This window comes from Notechis scutatus, chromosome 3, assembly GCF_049901735.1.
Source record: "Notechis scutatus isolate UNSWTSFEM ecotype Mainland chromosome 3, rNotScu1.2, whole genome shotgun sequence".
Classification (NCBI taxonomy): Eukaryota; Metazoa; Chordata; class Lepidosauria; order Squamata; family Elapidae; genus Notechis; species Notechis scutatus.
The window spans coordinates 64142939-64164148 of record NC_142011.1 but is presented as its reverse complement, the minus strand read 5'-3'; the positions used below and the strand labels follow the sequence as shown (position 1 = coordinate 64164148).

Genomic DNA, 21210 nt, shown 5'->3' with positions numbered 1-21210 from the left:
TGCATTGCTTTGGGACTCCCTCAGAATAGTGTTTATAGAGTAGGCTAGCTTGAATTTTTTTCTAAGTGAAGAACAGACAGAAGGATATGAAGAATCAGTGGAGGAAAAGGACTTCTGACCCTTGGATTTCCAGTAGTATAGATCACAATGACCTCCACCCATTGCAGCTTCGATAGAGAGGAAGATGCTATTGTGCAGAAGGTTTTTCTTTTTCTTCCACCACCAAACAGGCATGACTTTGGCCTGGCTGACCTATTCTAAGAGTCCCATCTGCATAAACGATAATTGCCCAAATGATTTCTATCAAATGAAACATATCTTATCCTGTAACACTGCAGAGCCATCACTCAAAAATAATAAAAGCCTGCCTTCCATTGAGGACCCACTGCACAGGTCAGAAAAAGGGCTGAGAAAATATCTGCAGACCCCTCACATCCTGGACATAAACTGTTTCAATTCCTCCCCTTGGGATGCCACTAGAGAGCATTGAATGCCAAAACAACTAGACACAGAGTCAGTTCCCCCCCCCCCCATCATTCTCCTAAATACCCAATTCCCACAGCACTGTCTTATGTCTAAGGATATTTACCCATGTAGTAGAGCTGTATTACTATTTCCTTCTCATCTTTACTACTACCTTCTCCTATTGGTATCTTATGATTATATTACTTGGTTGTTTGTAAGTACATTGAGAGCTTGTGCACCAGAGACAAATTCCCTGTTTGTCAAAATCACACTTGGCCTATAAAGAATTCTACTCTATTCCAGTCAAAAGAAGTGTAGACCCAGTCTAAAGGGGAACAGGTGTAAGGAGGAAAGAAAGCCTTCAAAGCAAATCTGGGTGCTTGGGGAATGCCTCTTAATGAGATCGAGGATCACTGTGACAAGTTTAAATATTTGTATAGCCTCCTTCTAATCTTCATGGTCATCACCTCCATCTCCTTATTTATCTTCCTCCTCTCTTTGTATTGGTAGGAAACTGAATTACAAATAAATCTCTATTAAATCATAAAATAAGTTTATGGTTTATGGTTTTCCCCCCCTACTCTTTCGAAGGATTTACCGTGCTATATTAATATGTAAACTCTACAGCAATCTGGGATTGTCGTATTACGCATAGGATTTAGGTTGGCAGTGGCATCCTGCATGACAAGAAGTTTTGATATAGCCATTCAAATATGGAGGCACTAAAAATTCTAACCATGGGAAATCATGCTAATATAGGGGAACACATCACAATATTCCCCATGTTTCAGAGCACATGGTTCTGAAACGATGGTTCTTGTGTATGTAGCAGTGTGTTTGAATGAACGTTCCCAAAACATCCTTTGGAGCGTGTGGTTGCGCAAATGTAGGACCTCATGATGTGCATGAAATGGAGAATGTTTTGTTTCAAACCTGAACAAACTATTCCTTAAGCTCTGCTGAAGTATTTCAAGTCAGACAAAGGCAAGGATAAAATCCAGGATGTTTCAGTTTGTGCAGGTCTGAAATATTCCTGGAAGATAAATTGAACACAGCCAGCAAAGGTTATATTTTCTTAGCTTAGGTAAACTGAGCACTGAAACTACAGATAGTCCTTGACTTACGACCACAATCGAGCCCAACATTTCTGTTTCTAAGCGAGACATTTGTTAGGTGAATTTTGCTCCATTTTGCAATCTTTCTTGCCAAAGTTGTTAAGTGAATCACGGCAGTTGTTAAATTAGTAATATGGTTGTTAAGTGAATCTGGCTCCATTGACTTTGCTTGTCATATGGTTGTAAAAGATAATTACATGTCCCTAGGACACTGCAACCATCATAAATAGGAGTCAGTTGCATGGAGCTGGTTCAACATTAAGTGTGAAAAATGGTCACAAGTCACTTTTCAGTGTCTGTCATGCCCTTGTTAGAGTCGGACTCTGAGGGAGAGGAGGAACAGCTGACAGGGAGTGGAGGTGTGGCTCCAGAGGTTGTGGAGGAGGCTGGGGAAGGGCAGAGTCTGCTGGGCAGTCAGAGGAAGAACCAGGCCCATCCCCTCTTCATCCTAGGACACGCAGAGAGGAATGGAGAAGGAAACAACTTGGCTTACGAAAGAGGAAGCGGCCATGATCCCCCTCCTTGGTTGCAGTTGGGGAGAATAGTATATAAGAGAGACGGTTAAAACACAATGTTGCCAGAAGCAAACCGTGTTTTATTCTGGGCTGAAGTTATCTTGGTTGGCATCCTTCCAACAGACTGTGCCTTGTTATCTCCTTGAAGTTGGTAATTACTTATCCTGGTCCGTTGTGGAAATTCCTTCATTGTGGTTTGTTTTGGTTTTTTATTTCACCTCTATTTGCTCATTAAGTTCGGACAGTATTGCTTTCTTTTGAAGACTATTTTTGAATAAGTTTTATCACCAACTGAGAATTATTGAACAGTGGGGCCAAGTTGGAGGCATTAAAGGACATTTATTTACATTTTGGATTTGGTTACGTTTGTGTTACACTCTGGGTCATCACAGTGTTGTAACTTTGAATGGTCACTAAATGAACTGTTGTAAGTGGAGGACTATCTGTATCAACACTAAGGCTTAAGTAAAAATAGATGTAAATATAGTTAGAAACAGATAAATAAAAGAGGTTGTTATTATTATCATTATTATTAAACTTGGAATTTCTTTAATCAAGTCATACTGTTCCTTCTGGGATCCTGATGAACCTTGCTAGCTTTTAAACAAAATCTGGTAACATTACAAGAGAATATAATTATCCTGATCAGCTAAAACATAATTGAAATGTAAAAAAAAAATCGATACAACTTAGATATTGAGCATTTGTGTTGTGGATCTCAGTAAGAATCACAGGGATGGGAGGTGTATTGTTTCAGTGGCTCCTAATGTAGTGTGATAAATGTGATTACAAAATGAGATTTTGTGGAGTCTCTCTTCCCAGGAACGGTTTCCAGGGCATTACAGTGTATGAACATCAGAACTCTTTGGAATTTGGTGGTTATCAGATTAAGTTACCAGAAGGCTTATCAAAGTTGGTTGCCTAATAAAAAAATCAGTAAAAATAAGGCTATGCTCAATTTGATGCTCCAAAGAAAAGATTTGTTGCCTGAGATTCTCCTTGATGAAATTATACATACCCCAATTTCAGGTAGTCCTTGACTTACAGCTAGTTGTTTAATGCCCATTTGGAGTTACAATGGCTTCAGAAAGAGTGATTTATGGCCTGTAAAGCACTTCTGGTTATTGGAAAATGTCATAGCATATCCCCCAATGTTCACATTTTTTGCTCGTTTATACCGAAAACAACAAAATTTGGAAGAATGGCATCTCATTTATGACATGAGTAGCTTAACAACTATGTGATTCACTTAATGAATTATAAAAACAGTCAGAAAATTAGGTCTAGTAATGTGGATGCATGACTTACAAGCAGAATTTTGGTCCTAATTGCAGTTGTGAGTCAAGGACTTGTATCATTTGTGTATGAGAGTAGCCATTATGATACAGGTTTCTGCTCCAAGTCTTTTTCTCATTTCAAAATGAAGTGGTCAACTGACACCTGTTGGAATAAACTGTAGGGAAAATAACAAGCCTTAGTCAAAATTTGAAGACGTGAATATATGTGTGTTTGTGTGTGTGTGCACGCGCACACACGCACACACAGAATATATAAGCTTCAACTTTAAGTAGTCCTCTTCTGTATGAAGAACAGCATTAGGCACATGCTGAGACACTTGAAGAATATGAAAAGAGGAAGAATGGTTTAATGGTTTAACGTAGATGATAGCGTTGAATGCCATACAGACAGAATTACGGCAAAATAAGATATAATTAATGTTTTTTACCCAATAAAAATGCAGTGCTGCTATGTCATTAAAATGGTAATCTCTATTGGTATGTCTCCTGGAATATGTTCAAATCAATGCTTTATGGAACAATTTTTAGATATCCTGTACTTTTCAATCCACTTACAATTAATATTTTTTTAAAAAAGAGCTGTCATTTATGGAGCACTAACGATGAGATGAAAGCCAACTGATCGTCACTCCCCCCCCCCTTTTTTTTTCTGGTTCCAGGATTGTTCCAAATGCTCTTGCTAGCCCACTGAAAGCAGTAGTTGCACCTTCCCTCCTTCAGAAACACAGCTCATCACCATTACACAGCCAGTCTCCAAATGGGCATCATTTCTCAGCGAATAAATTATATGTGCCGTTTCCAAACCAATCTACGCCGCAGGGGCCACAAGGTAATCCTGTTCTGTATATTTATAAAAGGATGCACCATGCATAAAGAAACGCATACACTAATCTATTCTCAGGGTCAAATTAACCATAACAACCAAAGTATATTGAAAGTGATACTGTGTCTTGACATTATTATGTCAGGCAAGATCCATCTTTGCCATTTTATATTCTGGATAAAAGATGGGGACATGGGAAATGTAATGACTTTAGACTGTATAGCCTGTTATATTTATCATCATGAACAGGAAAGCAACATGAGCTTACTGTTTTCAGTGGATCCTCTGTGTTTCTCATAATGCCTAATTTGAAATGAAATTTGGCATTGGACAGCAACTTGTATAATCCCAAATGCTATGGGCTTTGTCTGGTTTATGGGAGTTGTGCTTCAATTATTGGAGATGTCATTCAAGCTGATGAGCACCAGCTGAGAGGGAACCATTAGGATCTTTTACATCATGCTTTAGAAACCAATATGGCAAATATTTTATATTTTCATATGAAGCAGAAATAGTATAAATAGAGTCATTGGCATAATAAAGGTTACAAGTAAAGATTTCCCTTGTGTAGTCACGTCCAAAGATGCGCCTATGATCATGTGGCCAGCATGACTATATGCCAAGGTACACGGAATACTGTTACTTTCCCACTGAAGTGGTACTTTTTAATTTGCTTTACCTGGGGCAAATAACAGGAGCTCACTCCATCGCACATAACTTAAGTCTCGAATTTGGACTGTCGACTTTCCAGCTGACAAGCCCAGCATCTTAACCGTTGAGCCATCACACCCCTTTCATTGGCATAATGGACTATAGTAAATGGAAAATGTATTTTATATTTTGTAATAAAATAGAAGTAGCCACTCTTTTACTGGTAGAAGTAGCCAGTCTTTGTGAGATAATGCTGTGCAAATGAAGTACACATTTTGACACATTCAAATGAAGTAGCCACTTATATGCTAAGAAGGAAAAATAATAAAAGAGCAAAAACCAGTGATGTCTTCAATTTTCCAAGGATGTTTTCTTGAATGCTACATTTACCATGTCTGTCTGTCTATCAATCAATCATTTGAAAAGGAGTCTGCATTTCCAGATTTATCACAAATATCAAAAATCCTAGTTTGAATATAGTAGTTTGAATATATCATTTATTTCTTTTTGTGACCCTGCTTTTTAACCTACTTTTGGATAGATTTAGTTAGATAGGTCTATACAAGGTATTAGCTAAAATAAGGGAGTAGGTGCATAATGTTCTGAGCTATTTACCAGCCAATAATGTTTTAATTCAGTATACAACAAGTGTTCAATGTATCAGAGAATTTGATTGAGTATGCCATAAAATTAACTTGGGGTAAGTGTAATATGAGCACAACTACAGAAATCTAGTTGATCTCGAGCTTGGTTGACTAGAGAAATTTCCTAGTTCAGGTGTTTGCAACTCAGGTGAATGATAAATGGTTCATAGATTTGTTCAGAGGCTTCAGATTTTATCAGAAATATTGGTAATTTTCATGCCAAAAATTTGTGAGAATAAATGTTGTATATCTGGCTCATTAATAATACTTAATCATTGTTGGAATGAATTTAGTATGGTTTTAATTATGTTTGTTGTCCTTCACTGGTTACATGAATCGATTTTGTACTCTACTTTTTCTGCATAGAGAATCAATTTAGACAATTACTTTAGCATGTAAGAAACTACATTACTATATTGATTCAGTAGTTAAATTGTAGCTGAAAATACAGCTAGTTCTTAACCTTCGATTTATCTTTGTTCTTGTGGGAAAAACTTTACAGAATCAACAATCAATTTTGGAGAAAAATATACTAGTAACCAGTTCAACTTCTTTTTGAATAAGAAACCTTTCAGCACCAGATTAGAGCTAAACTTGCAGAAAGCTAAGTAATAGAAGATTTCAGATTGTTTTGATTTACAGGTAGTCCTCAACGACCAATAGCTTAACAAACTTTCAAAGTGATGACAGTCTTGGAAAAAATACATGCTGTCTTGATTACTGCCATTTTATAATCTGGATAAAAGATGGGGACATGGGAAATGTAATGACTTTAGACTGTATAGCCTGTTATATTTATCATCATGAACAGGAAAGCAACATGAGCTTACTGTTTTCAGTGGATCCTCTGTGTTTCTCATAATGCCTAATTTGAAATGAAATTTGGCATTGGACAGCAACTTGTATAATCCCAAATGCTATGGGCTTTGTCTGGTTTATGGGAGTTGTGCTTCAATTATTGGAGATGTCATTCAAGCTGATGAGCACCAGCTGAGAGGGAACCATTAGGATCTTTTACATCATGCTTTAGAAACCAATATGGCAAATATTTTATATTTTCATATGAAGCAGAAATAGTATAAATAGAGTCATTGGCATAATAAAGGTTACAAGTAAAGATTTCCCTTGTGTAGTCACGTCCAAAGATGCGCCTATGATCATGTGGCCAGCATGACTATATGCCAAGGTACACGGAATACTGTTACTTTCCCACTGAAGTGGTACTTTTAATCTGCTTTACCTGGGGCAAATAACAGGAGCTCACTCCGTTGCACATAACTTAAGTCTCGAATTAGGACTGTCGACTTTCCAGCTGACAAGCCCAGCATCTTAACCGTTGAGCCATCACACCCTTTCATTGGCATAATGGACTATAGTAAATGGAAAATGTATTTTATATTTTGTAATAAAATAGAAGTAGCCACTCTTTTACTGGTAGAAGTAGCCAGTCTTTGTGAGATAATGCTGTGCAAATGAAGTACACATTTTGACACATTCAAATGAAGTAGCCACTTATATGCTAAGAAGGAAAAATAATAAAAGAGCAAAAACCAGTGATGTCTTCAATTTTCCAAGGATGTTTTCTTGAATGCTACATTTACCATGTCTGTCTGTCTATCTGTCTATCAATCAATCATTTGAAAAGGAGTCTGCATTTCCAGATTTATCACAAATGTCAAAAATCCTAGTTTGAATATAGTAGTTTGAATATATCATTTATTTCTTTTTGTGACCCTGCTTTTTAACCTACTTTTGGATAGATTTAGTTAGATAGGTCTATACAAGGTATTAGTTAAAATAAGGGAGTAGGTGCATAATGTTCTGAGCTATTTACCAGCCAATAATGTTTTAATTCAGTATACAACAAGTGTTCAATGCATCAGAGAATTAACTTGGGGTAAGTGTAATATGAGCACAACTACAGAAATCTAGTTGATCTCGAGCTTGGTTGACTAGAGAAATTTCCTAGTTCAGGTGTTTGCAACTCAGGTGAATGATAAATGGTTCATAGATTTGTTCAGAGGCTTCAGATTTTATCAGAAATATTGGTAATTTTCATGCCAAAAATTTGTGAGAATAAATATTGTATATCTGGCTCATTAATAATACTTAATCATTGTTGGAATGAATTTAGTATGGTTTTAATTATGTTTGTTGTCCTTCACTGGTTACATGAATCAATTTTGTACTCTACTTTTTCTGCATAGAGAATCAATTTAGACAATTACTTTAGCATGTAAGAAACTACATTACTATATTGATTCAGTAGTTAAATTGTAGCTGAAAATACAGCTAGTTCTTAACCTTCGATTTATCTTTGTTCTTGTGGGAAAAACTTTACAGAATCAACAATCAATTTTGGAGAAAAATATACTAGTAGCCAGTTCAACTTCTTTTTGAATAAGAAACCTTTCAGCACCGGATTAGAGCTAAACTTGCAGAAAGCTAAGTAATAGAAGATTTCAGATTGTTTTGATTTACAGGTAGTCCTCAACGACCAATAGCTTAACAAACTTTCAAAGTGATGACAGTCTTGGAAAAAATGCATTACTGGATTTTCTAGGCCAAGAGCTTCCCCCCACTTGCCAGAGGCAGTTCTTGTTCTTTACATTACTTCTACCTGTCCATTCAGGCACCTGCCAAAATCCAAGCACACTAAATCTCCATATGTGCTTAGCAGTGGCAGAAATTTGCTGAAATACCAACTCCCCTCTCCCCCTGGAACAGCACCTGCGCTTTTGGCCTGGATAGCAGGAAAGACACAGTGGAACAGGAGGGAGCAGTGTTGATAAAAAGAGGATTCCATAGAGAAAGCAGTTCCACAAACAGATTCCTAGAGAGGAAAGGAAGCAAGTCCATCAAGTGGATTTTGAGAGAGAAGATCTCTTGGGGCCTTAAACACTACGGAAGCGTTTTGTTAGACGCCACCACCACCTGAGGTGTGCCCGCGGAATCTTGGGCAGTCTCTGCTTTACGACCGGGTTTCCTCCTTCATCTCCTTGGGCCGCCCTACTGCGGGCGGTTGCGCTTGAAAGGCCCTTGGCTTCCCTCTTGCTCCTCACAGTTGCCCTGGCTTGGTGGTTCTTTACGCCAGCCCCCGCCCGAGCGCCGGTTCCCCTGCCCGCCAGGTGTCGCTGGCTGTCGGGGCCCCGCCGCGGCCAGCCGCCTGGGAGGAGGCACCAGGGCCTGAGCCTGCCTGGGCTGGCGCGAGTGCCTGTGGCTCTTCCTTTGCCTTTCTGGGCAAGGGCGGAGCGCGCGGCGGTAGCCCCTGACTCAGGGGCGGGGAAGGGAGGTGGGGGGTCCACGCTGAGCTCTCTAGAAGGATGGTTTTAATCTTCAGGAGGTCAGGCCAAGCCAATCTGCTTGGTGCTTACTTTTCCTCTAGGAATCTGCACGGGAATGGGGAGAAGGAGATCAGGAAGAAGGAGATCGTGCATGTGTAAAAGAGGGAAGGGGCGAGTTTGAGACTGAGTGAAAAGAGCAGAATAAAGGATAGAAAAAGGGAGGGCGAATAGCCAGAGATTGAGGAGAAAATGAGAGGAGATGAAAAGAAAGAGGGAGATGGAGAGAAACTGGCGCCGCAAGCAGCTGGACTTTTGGAAAAATCAATTCTACCCATAGTGTCTTTGCTGGAAGACAAGGCTCCTTTGCAAACTTATTTCAGTGTATTGCCATTGTTTCTCAGCCGTTGTGTGCTTGAATTTCAGCAGATGCCAGTGCAGAGAGGGAGTAGTAAGGAGCACGGGCTGCCTCAAAGAGATGCAAGCAACCCTGGGAGATCCAGCCTTCGCCATGCACGAGTGTCTCTCTGGTCTGGTGCCGAAAATCCTGCTTGCAAGAAGGCTTTTTAGCATCAGCACAGAGCAGTGATGGGATTCAAAAATTTTTTACTACCGGTTCTGTGGGCGTGGCTTGGTGGGTGTGGCAGGGGAAGGATACTGTAAAATCTCCAGTCAGGTATTAGCTAGTTCTCTGAACTACTCAAAATTTCCACTACCGGTTCTCCAGAACTGGTCAGAACCTGCTGAATACCACCTCTGGTGCAGAGCCTCCTAGGATCTGCCCCACTTCCCTGATTCACCATATATTCCTTACCTGGGACTTTGTCTGCTTAACAACCCAGACATTTGCTTAACAACCACAACCAGGAGGGCCAGGATTGTGGTTATAGCACCTCACTTAACAACTGCTTCTCTCAACAACACAGATTATTGTTTCAATTGTGGTTGTAAGTTGAGGACTACCTTTAGTTGAGGACAGTCTTAAGGCTGCATGACCTTCTGTTTCTCTTCCCCACTTGCCCATTGAAGGAATGAAAGCAGGTGTGAAAAGCTTTGCCTTTGGTTTGTTAAGGTAATTCAAACTTTTGATATGTCCAAATTTGAAAGCCTGAGGCTATAATACATTTTTACATTAATAAACTACATTTTATCAATGATACCTAAGATAAATAAGCTATCAAAAAGAAAAAAAAATGAAAGTTGTTGCAACACATTATTTGTTGCTATAATAAATGAAAGCTAAAAACATAATAATAAATGAAACTCATTATCCCAAGCTGGCAGTTTAGAGATACACAGGTTTACCAATCCAACAGATTCATTGTGATAATAGAAATGATCTCCAACACACCTGAAAGGTGCCAGGTTTGAGAAGGCATCATTAAAAGCTGGTAACCATGGAAGGTCAAGGATTAAATTTAGCTGCTTGTGAGTGCAACAAAAGAAAAAAAAATGAATTGAGGCTTTTGGAGAAGACAGCACTTTCCTAATTGTTCTGTGTCATAGGGTTTTTTAAAAATAGTAATTGTCAACTCAGACAAACACCAACATGTTATTTTAAATGCCATTTATGGTAATGCCATTCTGTTTCAGTTAATACTTTCAAATCCAATTCTTAAGCTTAATACATTTTTAATCAATGTCTGACAGTAGACATGCACACTCAGTTTAAGCCTAAATATTATAAAGAACAGCATCCAACTGCAAAATCAATTATAAAGTCATTGTAAAAGAAAAGACGTATTTGTATTTCTACTCTGTTTTTGGTACAGTAACTCAAACAAACTATCTCCCGACATGTTAGGGATATGCCTGCCATTGACAATGGGTGAGAACAAAACTCCAGTAGAATATATGACTTCAAGTACAAAAAGATCCAGATGGAAATGATTATAAATTGAAAGAATTTGGCGATCAAATGAAATAGTACATCTATTTATATCTTACATGATGTCTTTGCATAGAAACTTTATATAATTTGACGAGTTTGACTTATTTATATTCATACATTAAAAGGAATGACACAAACGAATTGGCATTTAGGAGGCATATTCTAATACTTTTACTCATTATATCATTTGTTTAAAAGTGCTTCAGATTTTTTGGCTGAAGCTTGAGGGAAATAGGAGCACCCAGCATACTTTATGATGTGGTTAACTACAGCTTTTTTATATATCACATATAGCAAAGTTATAGCTGAATGTTATGTTTGGAACATACTTGATTCCTTTATTAACTGTTGTATTTCTATATTTTATTCCACATAAAACATTTAACAGTGATCATTTAAACCGACAGCATGTTTAGGAAATTCATCTTTAGAAATTAACTGCCACAGATTTGATTTAAATCTGAGAAACTGAAGGAATGCCTTCAATCCATGTGGTGGACCTGGTGCTGGTGGCAAAGGGAATGTCAGCTTAGCTGTGGCTGCCAAAATGTACTACATTTCTTAACACAAATAGAAATGTTTTGTGAATTTTCTTTACAAGGAAATGTGGCAGGGGATAGACATTTTATTGTACACATTTAAGGGAATGGTTCATATTTTTAGCCCCTTAGGAGTTTAGATGTGGATCTTTTAGAAATCTCCTTAGATTTCTATACAAAACCACATGTGGTGGTTAATTGCGCTGCAGTTATAGGATTTGAGCCTCACTTTAAGCTCCTACTGCTACCATCTGTTACATTTTGAAAGGTACTTACGTGGGCACATAGGCCCAACAAATTATGGACAGTTAAAAACAAACGGAACAACACCTACAAAAAGTTCATTGTTGATGATGGAAATAACTCGGTTAAGTGCTGGCAAGGCTCATTTGAAAGCTCACTTCTGCTCTCTGACATCACTCATCACTGGTATTAATTCTGAAGAGAACCTTGAAGAGTTAATCAAATAGAATTGTTCTTACAGTAGATTGGGAGTTATGTTTTCAGACAAGAATAACCAAGGGGAGTTGCTTGGATCGCCTGAAAATAAAAAGAAAAAAAACATTCTATGTAGAAGGAATATTCTTTTAAGGGGAAGATACCTTGGTACAAAAATCTCACTGTAGACATGCTATCAAAAAACAACAACAAAAGATTTCACTGGATTGTCTCTTCTCCACGGGGTAACTTCTAATCACTCTGAAACACTGTAATTGGCAAAGCCAATTTATAACCCAGCTATTGTAACTGCCAAACATGGTTCTTGGAAAAAAAATCTCATGCAGCTGTTCAATTTCTGTGTTGGACCTTTTAAACAGTTCACTATGACTGCAAATGCTAACAATAGGTAAAAATTAGAAGCATACAAGCAGAGAAAAGAGCAGATAATAGTTATGCTAAATGTGAGAGTTTGTGAGCCTTAACTTCAAATAATATTGGATGGAGTGCAGTAATTTAGGGAAAGGACTGTTAAAAAGAGAAATAAGTTGAAACCAAAATTGCTGTTCGATTATTTTAAAAAAATAGAGGGCCAACAGAGATGAAGCTGACCATATTAGACAACATTGCACTGCAAGATAGAAAAACATTTGGTATTAATGGAGTAAAAACATCCCTGTTAATGGAGCTAAAAACTTTACTAGGCAATAGTGGCCCATTACGGCAGAGCTGATCAAGGGCAATATATGATTCTTGATTCATTTGCAGTCCTGTTAAAGCAAATCAGGAAATGCGTGTTTTCCAGATGCCAGACTTCGAATCTGGCTTTTGCTTAGGTAAAAAGTGTATTGAATGAGCATCAGTTTCAGAAACAAGCCGGTTGCATTCTTCTAAATGTCTGAACACTCTCTGTTTGCAGGTTACCAAGGTAGCTTTCACTCTATACAAAATTGCTTCCACTATGGAGATTGCTACAGAACAATGGACTCATCTTTCAGTAATGATGTGCTATCAGGGGAATCTCATTGCTGTAACCCTCTGCGACAAAATGGATATCACATAGTCAGTGCACCTGTAGCTTCAACGGGTAATTGATTTCTTCTGTATTCCTATAATTTTTGTTGGACTTTTTGTTGGACTTACAAAAAACATTAAAGGTAGAGGATCTAAAATTTTAGACACAAGATAAGTCACATTTTTTTCTCCAGATTCTGAAGAAAACTGAATTGTGGTTCTTTAATTGTCTCCTTCTAAACAATAGGGTTTTTTTTGGAGGTTGCAACAAATACATGTACTTTAGTGTATGTGAGAGAAGGGTAACTTAGTTGAATTGGGCAGATGCTGTGATATCATTGCCTAATATTACTGGAATGCACAAGGAAGAATTGCAAATTGGCAGTGACTATACATTTATATAAAGACTTGCCTGGTTCTATAGCTTAACTGCATGCATTTTACAGAAATAAACATGCAATTTTTTAAGGATTTTTACTATAACATTCATAAAATGGAAATGTTGATCTCTAATATTAATCAAATGCTGCATTCATATAAGATCCTGTAAGATTTTTAAAAGGATAGTTTGATTAAATATTTTAGTATACAGGTTATAATGAAGGTGTATTGAACAAAACATTTTCCCTTTCTCAACTTTTTTTCCAGCTTTCTCAAGACCATCACCAATATTCATGAATGATTCACTTGAAATTTTCTTTAGTAGAATGAAAACTTTGATGAAAAATTCTCACAAAATCAAGTGATGAGTGATTGTCCATCACTCATAAGTCAGTTGACCCCAATATAGTCTCACTACAGACACAGAATGAATCTGTGCATATCAGGGTAGCTTTGAATATTAGCACTGCCATGTTCTTTCTCTGCTTATTGTTATTCCTTTTGCAAACATAAATTCTCATGTTAATTTTTTTGATAATTTGTGAGGGATCATTGAAGAGGAATTTGGGTGGGTGTGTTTAAATTTTCAAAAAAAGCCCACAAACTTAAAAGATAAGCAGAAAAAAGATTTGAAAAAAGAAAAAGCTCAGGAATGAAACAAAGTAAAAGTGCAAGACAAATAGAAAGGAAAAATAAAGAATAAATTAAAATTTTTATTAATTATATTATAATTAAAATAATAAGGGAAATAGAAAAATAGAAAAAGAATGACTTCTGAGTTTCTTTAATACAGATGTAAGTAAAAATATATGAAACTCTTACTCTAAAATTAATATTTATCTATATTTATAATTTCCATAATCCCATGTAATTCTAATAATTGAATCCCCAAATCAATTTTTCATTTCTTTCAATTTGTTGCAAAAAGTCCAAAAATGATTTTCAGGCAGAAATCAAATTTGTTAAAATCTTTTCAATTACAAATTCCACCATCTTCACCATCCAGTCTTCCATTGAAGATATTTGTACCGTACATCTTTCCACCTTTGACCGTATAAAAATATTGTTGCCATTATGATAAATGAAAACCAAATTCCATAAGATGGGGCTTTAAAAGCAGCTTTTAACATCCATATTTGATCATTTGCCCTCATAAGACACACTGAGACGATTTAACCTGTTTTCTATTTTTCCTCTGGATTCTTAATAGTACCAATGCTACATAAGAGCATATTTACTAGGAAGGCTACGTACAACAAGAGAGCACTTCTCTGTGAGTCTTATAAATGACCAGTCAGTGATACTTCCATTTTAGAGCTTTGGATAGTTTATAGTAGTGTCTAGGGTATTCCTTTAACTAAATCCTGTGGACAGTTTGAATGGTAAAAGTTTCTAAAAAGAGAAAAGTGCTTGAATTTATTTTCAAATTTATTCATGTGGAGTTTTTAATGCTTTCCAGCACTCAGGTTAAACAGGCTCCTAATTCATGGCTCTCACTTCAGTAGCTATCTGCTTAAAATCTCTCCTGAACTTGAATCTCTCCCTAAAGATTTGAAATGAAAAAATGGTTTGGAAATGATGGCAAACAGGAAAAAGTCCCAGCACCACACACTTTCCTTAACCCTATCTTCACCTTTTATCTTGAAAGATGTGCTTTCGTCCTTCTGTCCTCCCCACATCTTTATTTGACTGGCTTACGTTAGAGCATCTGGCATCAACAATTTTTGGCTATAATTCTGTCATTTAATGTCTTGTAAATTGTAGCCTAGAAATAAGATGTTACAATTAAAAGTCTGATACTCTTAGCTCCTTTACAGCACATTCTTCAGTATAACAGAATAAAACAGTTGGAAAGGGACCTTGGAAACCTGCTGAAGCAGGAGACTCTATAGTCCCTTCTTAAAAACAGAAAAAAACAGAAGTTGTTCAGGCTCATGTATGTATGTATGTATGTATGTATGTATGTATGTATGTATGTAATGTATGTATTATGTAATGTATGTACATACATATGTATGTGCTTGGTTTCTACAGGTATAAAAGAAGAGAAAACTTAACAATTAGATCTTTCAAAAGAAGGAATTTAATGAGAAACAGACATTGTTCTTCAGAATTGTTTGATTGTTACAAGTACAGCTGCAGGGCTATGAAGTTGTGAAATGCAGAGGCAACAGTTCACTAATAAACAATCCAAACCGAAAAGGGACAGTCCTGTAACAGCAATGCTCTGCTGTTACTGCTTATTTTTCAGAGACTTAAATGAGCAGCAACAAGTCTAGTCACTATAATTCCATTTTAGAAAGCTTCTGTTTCCATGCCTTGATCCAGAACTAAGAAACTGTCACTAGTTTCTAATAATATGATGTCTTGTCTGATGTATGACCAATCCTTAGCAGTTCAGAATGATTACCAAGGTCATGACATGTGTAGACATTTTAAGTTGAATGGTTACTCAACATGTTTACAGATTGAATGGCACTGTAGAAGGAAATATCCATTCTTATCATAATTACACATTCCTAGAAACTATAATGGTGTTTTCTGTATAGACTGAAACAACCATTAGTTTTAAAGTTCTAGGGCAGCATCCCTCATCCGATGTCCTTCAGATGCGCTTGGGCGTGCAATATTCAAAGTTCCCAGCTATCACAATTAGTTATGGCAGTGGGAATTCTGGGAAACATAGAACAAACATTTCAGCTCACCAAGCTGTTGGACACCTGTTTCTGTTTGTTTATTTAATTATTTTCCATGTCTTTCTTCCTGATAACCAGAGGAAAGGAGAGAGATTTGCAGGAGACAGATGATAGGGAGCAGAAGAGTTAAGCAACTTCCACCCCTTTCTTGCTAACAAGTTAGGAGGCTTTTTTGGGGGGTATTAAAACTCTGATTGTTCTTGCTACCTCATACTTACTATGTCTCATGTGCTTATCCTATTTCCAGGCTACGAAGTCATTTCTGAAGCAGAGTGCATATCCGAGGAAGTTATCAATGGAACTGAAGAGAATAATGGATTTTTCCAAAATGGCACTTTTGATCACTGTTTAAATCACATTCCTCCCATCTACACAGATACCTAAGTCTTCATCTTAAATTGTTACTTTGCCTACCATACTTATAATGCCTTTTGTATTTACAAAATTGTTGTTGACCTACCTTGACTGTATTTAATCTGCAACCGTTTATGTGTTCATTTAAATCAACTGCTCACATTTACCAATTTATTTTATAAAGGAATATACTGTGTAATTGTTGGTATCTATTCCTTTGTTTTGGCACTTTGAAACTGATTCTCTTAAGGGAGAAGGAGGACCATTTAAAACTGCTTGATGTGTAAGTCCTTTTGAGTAAAATATAAATTTAAATTATAAAATATGCTTGTAAAGATTTTTTTTTTAAGAAGTATGTTTTCAATTTAAGACTGCTGGTCCCTTTAATCACAGTTAATTCATGGGATATTTTCTTGACTATAAAAGGACTGCTTTAAAATTCACAGACCTCATGTACATAAACGTTTTCACTTTGCTGAGCAGGTTTTATATTTTCAATTTTACAAGAAAAAATTAAAAATTGGAAACTATAGTGTGCTCTCCTTTTTTTTTACTTCATTCTGTCAATGAGAACTATCTTTTGACTTAGAACTCATACAATTCCATATGCAATTTCTCTGTCTTCTTTCCAAAATGCTGTAATTCAAACCATTTATCACTTGACATTCCAGTTTTTCAGCTTTTCTTCTGCATGAAGGTAATGTAATTGGCTTATTATGGGAAACCTAAAAGCATAAAAACTAGCGTCCCAGAAGGTATGTGTTACACTAAATCTGTTATTATTTTGGCTGCAAGAATTTAACACAACTACGTTTCTCAAAATGAATAGCAGATTTAATAGAAAATATAATTAATAACAGATATCATTTCTCTCTGCTTCATAAAGGAGTCTTAGAAGTGGCAGTAGGCTAATAGTGATCCGGGTGATGGGAAGCGAAAGTGGAGACACACTGGTGTGAATCAAAGAAATGAGAAAGAAAAAAAAATAGTCAGCGATTGGAATGTACAGAATCATCTGACAAGGATGAAGAAGAAGGGAGAATTGAAGATGATGGCAGGATAACCCATCATGTGGTCCATATCAGTAGGAGAAATACATTTGAAAGGTGTTTCTGAAAAAAAGGATAAAATGTGTGGATCATGCTTGAGACAACAGCATAGAAACGAGAGTTTGGAAGAGTTATTTCCAATAAAATGGAATTAAAATATGCATTATAATGAGGATCCTAAGATAAACAACCTTTCATTTACTGATAGTTTTCTGAATATGAAATAGATGTCTGTAAGGAGCACCATCAATTTGACAGCTAGTTTGGATACGGTGCCTTTGTAGCAATTCCACCACTATTATCTAAGGCAGTGGTTGCCAACCGGTGGGCCAAGGACCACTGGTGGTCCATGAGAAAATTTTGGTGGTCCGCAGAGAAATGTCCCCCCCCCCAAAGCACCCCCCCAAGCTGCATGGGAACACAAGGCTGTGCCTCCCACATGGCCCTCCCACCTGCTGGCCCCCACCCTTCGGCCAAGAGCAAACCTTACCTTGAGTAGAGCCCCGCGAGCTGGAACTGGAAGGTAAGACCAATGGTGGGGGAGGGAAATCCGCCCCGGGGTGGCTTGTTGACGTTGGTGGGAAAGTTGGTCCCATATTCCAGAGCTGCAGTAGTCACAAGACTGGCCCTTTGGTCATCCCAGAGCAGCTCCTCCAGTCTATGGCAGTCCAGTGCACCCAGGTGGAGGAGCAGCTGCTCCGGGACAACCAAAGGGCCAATCCTGTGACTACTGCAGCTCTCGAATATGGGACTGACTTTCCCACCAACGTCAGCAAGCCACTGTCAGTCAAAATTCATATTAGAGGTCCGTGGGATTTTAAATTATGAGTTTGGTGGTCCCTGAGGTCCAAAAGGTTGGTGACCCCTGATCTAAGGTTAAAATATCTGGACTGCAAGAATCCAATTAACCACAAGATGGAAGCAGAGGGATGCAAAGAAATTTGGCTCTTCTGCATTCCAAAAGTTGTCTGGATTTGCAGCCCAGATTATTGAAACATTAATATTGCCATCATATTTGAAAAGAGATGATCAGTCCTGGGGTTGCACTTGTAAGTATTTTTTTAATGACTTATTCCCCCAGCACACACAAATCCTCATAATACAATATCGGTTGGTACTACCACTATTAGCTTTTTAAAAACCAGTTATTACTAGACATGATAGCAAAGTTACAATAATGGACATTTCCATTTAAATTATTTTTCTTTAATTTCTACTCTAGTTCACAGTCAAAAACTAAAGATTGGATTCTTGAATATTTTTTGTTTGTTTTTCTCTTGGTTGCTAGACTATCCCTCAGTTGGCATGCCGATTTAGACATCTACATCCTTGCAATAATTGAAAACATCAAGTTTTTAATTTTCAGACTATAAATGGGGATTAAAGTGCACAATTTATCTGATATGTCATTCAAATTAAATACTTAAATACATTTGAGATAATATTCCTCACAAAGAGAGGAAAAAAGCCATTCTGCAACATAGGCATTAATTTCATAAAAAGCCATTTAAAATTGAAATTGCCACACCGTATTTTCTTAAAGTTCCAAATGTGCTTAACAAAAGATAGGCAACTTCCCACTTAGCATATGATTATCATTTTAAAAGAGCACCAAAACAGAGTATTTAATGGTTCTGTGCTGGTACCAGAAATTGTGTACCAGTTGCCCAGATGGCATTCCGTTACAAGGGCACAATTAGTATACCTTCACATTCTTCTTTCAATTTTTATATAAAAATTATATAAAACTGACTGTTGTGTTTGCATCATTGTTTTTTAAGGCAAACATTTTTCTTTTTTAATCCATCTCTGTATAAGTAATGCGTATTCAGAACAGAAGATGGAGGGAAAAATATTCATCAAATCATGTTTTAAACTTGGAATTTAAAAGGGTAGGCTCAAGTAATTTTAAATGTCACTAAACCATACCAATATCACCCTCTAGTGGCCATTTCTTCAAAATTAAGGTAATCTTCATAGTTGTCTGCAAGAAAAAATACAATTATGCCCCCAGAAGTCACCAAGTATCAAAGTACAGGTAGTCCTTGACTTACAACCGTTTCATTTAATGACCATTCAGTGTTACAACGCACTGAAAAAAGTGACCATTTTTCACACTTTTGACCATTGGCTCGTATTTATGACAGTTATGGTATCTCGGGGTCATATGATCACCTTTTGTAACTTGATAAGCAAAGCCAATGGGAAAGCCAGATTCATTTAATGACGGTGTTGCTAACTTAGCAACTGCAGTGATTCTCTTAACAACTGTGGCAAGAAAAGTTGTAAAATGGGGCAAAATTCACTTAACAAATGTTTCACTTAGCAACAGAAATTTTGGGCTCAATTGGGGTCATAAATTAAGGACAACCTGTACTGAATGAGTTATTGGGAATGTCCATGTAAAACAGAATTCCTGAATTAAGTCCTATGTTATAGTTCTGGATTTTCATTGCCCTTTGTTGAACCTTATTTTTAAGCTTTTTAAGCACATGACTATAATTCTGAACATACTAATAACAATGCAATACCATTTTTTACTAGTGCGTTTACCTGAAACCACCTCTTTATGTAAGAAACACTAGAAACAATCCTTACTGAAGGATTGCTTGCTTTTGAAGTTGCTTGCTTTTTCTCAAACAAAATATCACAAGTTAGCTGTTTGAGGGCAGGCGCTGAAAAATTTATCTGCTTTTTCAAAAGTGCAGAAATTTTAAAAAAGCAAAAATGCAAAGCGACTGGCTATTTTTTTTTTTTTACAATTGTAAATGTAAATTGCCCAATAAGTGTATGATTACAACATTATAACCATCAAATTATCTCATTTTTTTTATTTTCTAATTATCAAAGTACTATATCGAGCATGTCCCACCAGTGGCCTGCAGGCCACATGTGGCCCTCAACAGCTGGTAATGTGATCCCACAATATTGTAAACGTTAACGTTATGTGATTTATATACGTTAATTACATATTTCATATGCAGCCCAAGATGATTCCTGTTCACTTAATGTGGCATAGATAAGTCAAAAGTTTGGACAACTATACCGTACATCATAATTTCATCTTTTTCTGTTTCACGCAAAAAAATCAATATGGGATTTTCCAATCAGCTTTAAGCATGTTCTGTCTCTAAAGCTTGTCAACTTGGCCATTCTAGCAAGTTCTATCATCTTCACCATCCATTCCTCTATTGTGGGTCAAGTTGAATCTTTCCACCTTTGTGCAAATAGAGCTTTTTTTTTTTCCTGGCACCATTGCTCCTTTTCCTAATGCTGTTTTTGGGATGTCATTCAAAGGTCCTCAGCTGATAAACATTTGTAAAGTAGGTCTAGCAAAAGGTATGGTTAGATCTGATTAGTTCAATGCCATTTAAAAATGTGTAAATTGGAGAAGATTATAATCTTTCCCAATTTATTTTGACCTGCTTAAATAGATGTTTGTTTCAGTCCAGGCTTGTGCTATTTTGCGCATTTAAAATGTATTTTCCTGCCTCATTAAATATTAATAATTAATAGCTTTTGTTTCTGTTTAAAAAGGAATATGGATTATGCAAGAGCATTTAAACCACATAATAGATCCAGCTGTTGTTAATTAGGAGAATATCAGAGTTCTTATGTTACTTGGTTTTGTTGGATCTGTTCAACATCCTGATCCAATTATTTGCTTTGTGATACATAATTTAATATACCATTTTAACCTGATTTTTTAAATCCGGTATTCTAGTTATAGACAGAAGCCTTTGACAGTTCTACAGGTAGTCTTTGATTTATGACCACAATTGAGCTCCAACTTTCCAGTGCTAAGCAAGACAGTTGTTAAGTGGGGTTTGGCCCATTTTCAACCTTTCTTGCTGCAGCTGTTAAGTTAGTAGCACTGTTGTTAAGTAAATTCAGCTTCTCTATTGACTTCCTTATCAAAAGGTCACAAAAAGTGATCACATGACCTGGGACACTGCAACCATCATAAATATAAGCCAGTTGTCAAGCACCAAATTTTGATCCTGTGATCATGAGGATATTGCAACATCATAAGTGTGAAAAACAGTCTGTCATGCC

The 21210-nt window shown here is 36.9% G+C and overlaps 1 protein-coding gene across 4 annotated transcripts in view; it reads left to right on the top strand.

Moving 5' to 3' along the window:
• GLIS1 (GLIS family zinc finger 1) overlaps positions 1–16636 on the top strand; it is a 219282-nt gene extending 202646 nt beyond the window's left edge. For 3 of the 4 annotated variants that reach the window (XM_087960295.1, XM_087960293.1, XM_087960294.1), the window contains exons 9-11: positions 4053–4222; positions 12580–12747; positions 15999–16636. In XM_087960295.1, the coding sequence (XP_087816421.1) occupies positions 4053–4222; positions 12580–12747; positions 15999–16135 (475 nt within the window). In that variant the 3' untranslated portion in view covers positions 16136–16636. Of the gene's footprint in view, positions 1–4052; positions 4223–12579; positions 12748–15998 lie in introns of those variants that run through there. The other variant, XM_087960296.1, reaches the window with a different exon arrangement.
• The last annotated feature ends 4574 nt before the right edge of the window (positions 16637–21210 follow it).